General features: G+C 41.2%; 1 protein-coding gene across 1 annotated transcript; it reads right to left on the bottom strand.

Moving 5' to 3' along the window:
* Positions 1-427: 427 nt before the first annotated feature.
* Positions 428-6,775, bottom strand: LOC142255684 (indolethylamine N-methyltransferase-like). The gene is made up of 3 exons (XM_075327126.1): positions 6,603-6,775; positions 1,541-1,748; positions 428-952 (listed from the first exon to the last, which is right to left on the bottom strand). The coding sequence occupies exons 1-3, from the start codon at positions 6,739-6,741 to the stop codon at positions 523-525; spliced, it is 777 nt and encodes a 258-aa protein (XP_075183241.1). The 5' UTR covers positions 6,742-6,775; the 3' UTR covers positions 428-522.
* Positions 6,776-6,997: the final 222 nt, after the last annotated feature.

Below are 6,997 nucleotides of genomic sequence, written 5' to 3'. Positions count from 1 at the left end.
GGTGTGCCTGGTGGGTGTGGTGCAGGGTGTATCTAGGATTTGATTTGCTGTTGGAGGCAACACTATAAGATAGGGACCCAGAACCATGAGGGACATGGAATAGTGCACGGAAGGGCAGTTTGTGCAGTACCCTGTGACGACCTGATAGTCCAGGGGCGTCTCAGAGGCCATGTTTCATATTTAGTTTTGAGGCCCCTAAGCTGCACGTTACCCCTCTGCCTAATATGTTGACTTAATTTAGCACAAAATAAGCAATGAAAACCCTACATTAAAGCAAATCTCATCTAACAACCCTTAAGCTTTATGGGTGATGCAAGGCTCCTCTTTTGAGGATCTCTATTAATTTCATGAGATGGCACGTCCTTCCTAAGAAACTGGTGTAAGAATATGGTAAGATCTGGATTTTTTAAGTAGAAATTTGTTTTATTATTAGCCTTACATGTGACAAAGCTTTACAAGAAACCTCTCCACTGCATCACATATGCACTAATCGCTTCTTCATGGAACATTGAAGATTATGTCTCATTTTTTCTGTGCAACAAGGAAAATATTGGCATAGGTATCAGTGATGTGGGCACATGATGTCTGATCAGGGATGTTATAAACCTCCAGATCCTTTATACTGTATCCAGCATCTGTGACGCCATTTCTCACTGTCTCTTCATCCAACGGTAGACAGAAGAAAGTCTTCTCTCCCACCTTATAAAAGGAATCTCCAAGGACCCCGATCAAAACCAAATGTCCACCAGGCTTCAGAAGGCTTGTGATGTTCTTCAATGAGCAGAAATAAGCATCAATATCTCTGCAGGCCGTTTCCAGGCACAGAGCTGTGACCAGGCAGTCCACAGGGGGAATCTCTGTGGGAGCTAGTGGATTACTCTTCGTTACATCACACTTCAAGACTTTCTGGATCCTGGATCGTAATTTGTTCTCTTTTTCTTCCCAATTATCTCTAATTTGAAGAATTAATAAAAAAAATAATTGAAGATTATAGAGAGACCAGATAAAACATTAATATTGAATCTTTATCTAGCGTGTTGAGTCAAAGATACTTCTTGTGGGTTTCTTTTAATCAAAATACATAATTGACAATGGATATTAATGGGAACAGTAAGCTAGATAAAGGCAGAGAAGTCCAGAGGTTCTGAATCAATGGCACTTCTCTGTGTAGGAGATTCTTCAACCTAAAGGTGAACATGCAATAAATGCAACCACGACTACAAGTACTGAGTTCATTAAGGCATTAGGGCCAAATTAGGTTGCCACATCCTTTTTCTCCACATGTCACAATAAGGCTACCACTCCACAGAGACATCTTCTATGGAGAGAGGCAACTTGTGGGCCAAAGCCTCATCACTGTGCATCTTTTGTATGAATATATTGCTAGTTCCTTTGTGGGAATCATAAGAATCATGAGGTCCTCCAGTAGCTGTACATAGGCTATGTATGCAATCTCTTTAAATTTGTCATTATTGTGGACATTAGATATGGCAAGTAGATATTAGATACAGATACAAAGCACTGTAGTTAAATAATCTACCTTTGCCCTTCCAGATCACAAACAATCTTTACAATCTCCGACCAATCAAAGGTTCCTTGTTCTCTTTTCAACCATCTCTCCAGCTCTTGCCTATTACTATCTGTGAAGTCAGTTGCAATGATATGAGGAAAAGATTCACAAGCAGAAAGGAGGTGGTATATCGATGGTCCAGTGCCAATGTCAACCAAAACATCACCTCTGATACCTCCTGAAAAAGAGAAGAGTATTGTAATGAACATTGGACATGACATACAGTGTGTCTGATCAGTGGAGAGACAACATCAAATCTCAACAGATAATGAGGGCTCCCATCTAAGGTGAGAAGGACATCACTTGAGAAACTGTCCTTGGAATGTGACCACACACAGACAGACAATTTTCCTTAGATGCTCCAGACTATATATATTTATATATATCTAATATATAAAGCTGAATGTGTGTGTGTATGTCCGGGATTGGCATCTGCACCGTCGCAGCTACAGCCACAAAATTTTGCACACTCACACGTCTGGACTCTGAGAGCGTCATAGGCTATGTTGTGAGCCGAAATTTTAACCCCATGCATTCCAATTTACCAATCAATTTTGCCCCTATCCACATAATGGGGAAAAAGTGAAACGAAAAGTGTATCCGCAACGTCGCATTTACAATCACAAAATTTTGCACACTCACACGTCTGGACCCCGAGAGCGTCATAGATTATGTTGTAAGGCGAAATTTTAACACTGCGCATTCCAATTTACCAATCAATTTTGCCCCTATCTACATAATGGGGAAAAAGGGAAACGAAAAGTGTATCCTCACCGTCGCATTTACAATCATGAAATTTTGCACAGACACCACATGTGACCCAGGGAACGTCGTAGACTATGTTTTGACAGGAAAATTTAACCCCGCGCTTTACAGTTACTCTCCAAAAAACATGCCTCCATTAAAGTAAATGGAGCCTGGAACTACAGGTTATTAGTAGGAGCTATGATTGGTTGCTATAGGAACAAAGGACATTCATAGTATAAGAAGCTTATATGTGAGGTAATAAGATGTTGGTGAGGAGACAGATAGAGGGAGACAGAGAGAGACAGACAGACAGACAGAGACAGACAGGGAAAAAGACAGACAGAAAAACAGTGAAAGACAGAAAGAGACAGACCTGGAAAGAGACAGATGGGGAAAGAGACAGATGGGAAAGAGACAGACAGACATGCAGACAGGGACAGAGACAGGCAGACAGGGAAGGAGGAGACAGCCAGAGAGACAGACAAAGATAGATGGGGAAAGACACAGACCTTGATAGAGACAGACAGGGAAAGAGATAGAGAAATAGAGACAGACAAGGAAAGAGACAGACAGAGACAGGCAGACAGGGAAAGAGACAGACAGGAAAAGACACAGACAAATAGACGGGGAGACAGACGGGGAAAGAGACAGACCTGGAAAGAGACAGATGGGGAAAGAAACAGAGAGATAGAGACAGACAAAGAAAGAGACAGACAGAGACAGGCAGACGGGGAAAGAGACAGACGGAGAAAGAGACAGATGGGGAAGGAGACAGACGGGGAAAGAGACAGACAGAGACAGATGGGGAAAGAGACAGACAGGGAAAGAGAAAGACGGGGAAAGAGGCAGACCTGAAAAGAGGCAGACCTGGAAAGAGACACCTGAAAAGAGACAGACGGGGAAAGAGACAGACGGGGAAATAGACAGATCTGGAAAGAGACAGACCGAGCACATTACTTGGCCAATTTAGTTAAATCTGTGTGGAATATCTGTGGTGTTGAAATATATGTTGTGAAATGTTTCGATTAGCTTAGTTTTTGCCTTTTAATAATTACATTTCTATCTATTTGTTTTGTGGTTTTTGTGTGCAGAATAAATTTTTGTTAATACATTCTAATTTGTTAACAGCAGTTATTAACCTGGGTGAAACTGGGTAGTACAGCTAGTCTAATATATAAAGCTGAGTGTATGTATGTATATACAGTTAGTTCCAGAAATATTTGGACAGTGACACAATTTTCGCGAGTTGGGCTCTGCATGCCACCACATTGGATTTGAAATGAAACCTCTACAACAGAATTCAAGTGCAGATTGTAACGTTTAATTTGAAGGTTTGAACAAAAATATCTGATAGAAATTGTAGGAATTGTACACATTTCTTTACAAACACTCCACATTTTAGGAGGTCAAAAGTAATTGGACAAATAAACCAAACCCAAACAAAATATTTTTATTTTCAATATTTTGTTGCGAATCCTTTGGAGGCAATCACTGCCTTAAGTCTGGAACCCATGGACATCACCAAACGCTGGGTTTCCTCCTTCTTAATGCTTTGCCAGGCCTTTACAGCCGCAGCCTTCAGGTCTTGCTTGTTTGTGGGTCTTTCCGTCTTAAGCCTGGATTTGAGCAAGTGAAATGCATGCTCAATTGGGTTAAGATCTGGTGATTGACTTGGCCATTGCAGAATGTTCCACTTTTTTGCACTCATGAACTCCTCGGTAGCTTTGGCTGTATGCTTGGGGTCATTGTCCATCTGTACTATGAAGCGCCGTCCGATCAACTTTGCGGCATTTGGCTGAATCTGGGCTGAAAGTATATCCCGGTACACTTCAGAATTCATCCGGCTACTCTTGTCTGCTGTTATGTCATCAATAAACACAAGTGACCCAGTTCCATTGAAAGCCATGCATGCCCATGCCATCACGTTGCCTCCACCATGTTTTACAGAGGATGTGGTGTGCTTTGGACCATGTGCCGTTCCCTTTCTTCTCCAAACTTTTTTCTTCCCATCATTCTGGTACAGGTTGATCTTTGTCTCATCTGTCCATAGAATACTTTTCCAGAACTGAGCTGGCTTCATGAGGTGTTTTTCAGCAAATTTAACTCTGGCCTGTCTATTTTTGGAATTGATGAATGGTTTGCATCTAGATGTGAACCCTTTGTATTTACTTTCATGGAGTCTTCTCTTTACTGTTGACTTAGAGACAGATACACCTACTTCACTGAGAGTGTTCTGGACTTCAGTTGATGTTGTGAACGGGTTCTTCTTCACCAAAGAAAGTATGTGGCGATCATCCACCACTGTTGTCATCCGTCGACGCCCAGGCCTTTTTGAGTTCCCAAGCTCACCAGTCAATTCCTTTTTTCTCAGAATGTACCCGACTGTTGATTTTGCTACTCCAAGCATGTCTGCTATCTCTCTGATGGATTTTTTCTTTTTTTTCAGCCTCAGGATGTTCTGCTTCACCTCAATTGAGAGTTCCTTAGACCGCATGTTGTCTGGTCACAGCAACAGCTTCCAAATGCAAAACCACACACCTGTAATCAACCCCAGACCTTTTAACTACTTCATTGATTACAGGTTAATGAGGGAGACGCCTTCAGAGTTAATTGCAGCCCTTAGAGTCCCTTGTCCAATTACTTTTGGTCCCTTGAAAAAGAGGAGGCTATGCATTACAGAGCTATGATTCCTAAACCCTTTCTCCGATTTGGATGTGAAAACTCTCATATTGCAGCTGGGAGTGTGCACTTTCAGCCCATATTATATATATAATTGTATTTCTGAACATGTTTTTGTAAACAGCTAAAATAACAAAACTTGTGTCACTGTCCAAATATTTCTGGCCCTGACTGTATGTATGTATGTCCGCTAAAGAAATTCGCACATCACATGTTCAATCACAAAATTTTGCATAGACACTCCATTTGACTCAGGGAACGTCATAGACTATGTTTTGAGGGGAAATTTTAACCCCGCGCTTTACAGTTATTCACCAAAAAACCGGCATCCATTAAAGTCAATGGAGCTGGGAGTTACAGTGCAGCCAGAACGTCAGAAGAATGTGCAGCCACGCTCTTAAATTGAATGTTGGCATGTCACAATGCAGCCAAGGAAAGAGACAGACACAGACAGAGCCTGAGAAAGACAGACACACACAAAGAGACAGGGAAAGAGACAGACAGACAGGGAAAGAGAGAGACAGAAACAGACACAGACAGACACAGAGACAGGGAAAGAGACAGACACAGACAGGAAAAGAGACGGATAGGGAAAGAGACAGACAGGGACAGGCAGAGACAGGCAGACAAAGAAACAGATAGTCACAGACAAAGAAACAAACAGGGAAAGAGACAGACAGGGAAAGACAGGGAAAGAGATAGACGGAGACAGACAGGGAAAGAGATAGACAGACAGACAAAGAGAGAGAGAGACAGGCAGACAGCCACAGAGAGAGAGACAGACAGACTGGGGGAGAAAAAAAGAGACAGTTACTATCCCAGGCAACGCAGGGTGCTACAGCTAGTTACTATTATATAAATATCAGTACACACAAGACTCACACCAGTTCAGCTGATAGCACTATATAATAAATTATGTCAAGGTTATGAAGATAGATATCATATGTGTATATATATACAGTGTATATATATATATATACACTGTATATATATATATATATATATATATATATATATATATATATTCGTAAACTGATGCACTTGAAGGTGCCCAGATTATATCAGCTTTGTCCATACCACTATATATAAGACAATGTATCTACATCAGTTGTGCAGGTATGATGATATATCATTAGATGCCCATATGGAGCAAACACTGGGGAATAAAGGCACAAATCGGGTCTTATCTGATAAAATGGTACAGACAGAGAGAGATTGCACTCACCCGCTGTAGTTGTGACACAATAATACATGAGTGAAGGAGATGTAGCTGCTGCAGATCCACGTGTGTAAAATCAATACAGGCAAAGAGGAAGGGAAAAGTTTTTTTCGAGGCTGCAGTTGAAGACTTCAGAGTGGAAGAGTTCAGGAAACATCAATAGAGCAAATGTGGTATATTCTATGCGTTTTGAACCTATCCAGCTTCTTGAAGAATAAACTGGATTGCATTGCAACGCGTAGAATAAACTGCATTTGATCTATTGATGTGTCATGGACTCTTCTATTCTGAAGTCTTCAATAGCAGCGCAGAAAAAACAATTTTTTTCCCTTCCCTTAGATGTCCATGGCATACTGGCATGGTCTATATTGCGAGAGATGCACTTGCCTGGTCCAAATGTCTCAAAGCATTTTCTCAGGCGGAAGTTAAGGATGTCGTCTCTTCCAGATCCTAGACTACAGAAGGAGGCCAGATATGATTTGGGGTCAAAGCTGGACTGATATATTTCCCCTCCCGTAAAATCCATCTTGTGTCACAGGATTGATATTGTATGTAGTCAGATAAACAAAAAGGAATAGGCATAACCCTGATCTAAGCTGGAGCCGCCATCATTAATAATTAACTTGGTTCTCTGTTATACATTACTGTATTTAGTAAGCGTGAACTAAAAACATCAAGGTTAGTCATCAATATCCGAGTGACCGTTCATGAACTAACTGCAAGTTGTCACTTTCTCTCCTACAATATTTGCTGGCAAAAGAGTAGTATGCTGGCATGTGCAC

The sequence above is a fragment of the Anomaloglossus baeobatrachus genome, chromosome 11, assembly GCF_048569485.1.
Source record: "Anomaloglossus baeobatrachus isolate aAnoBae1 chromosome 11, aAnoBae1.hap1, whole genome shotgun sequence".
Taxonomy (NCBI): domain Eukaryota; kingdom Metazoa; phylum Chordata; class Amphibia; order Anura; family Aromobatidae; genus Anomaloglossus; species Anomaloglossus baeobatrachus.
This window is presented reverse-complemented; position numbering and strand designations above follow the sequence as displayed.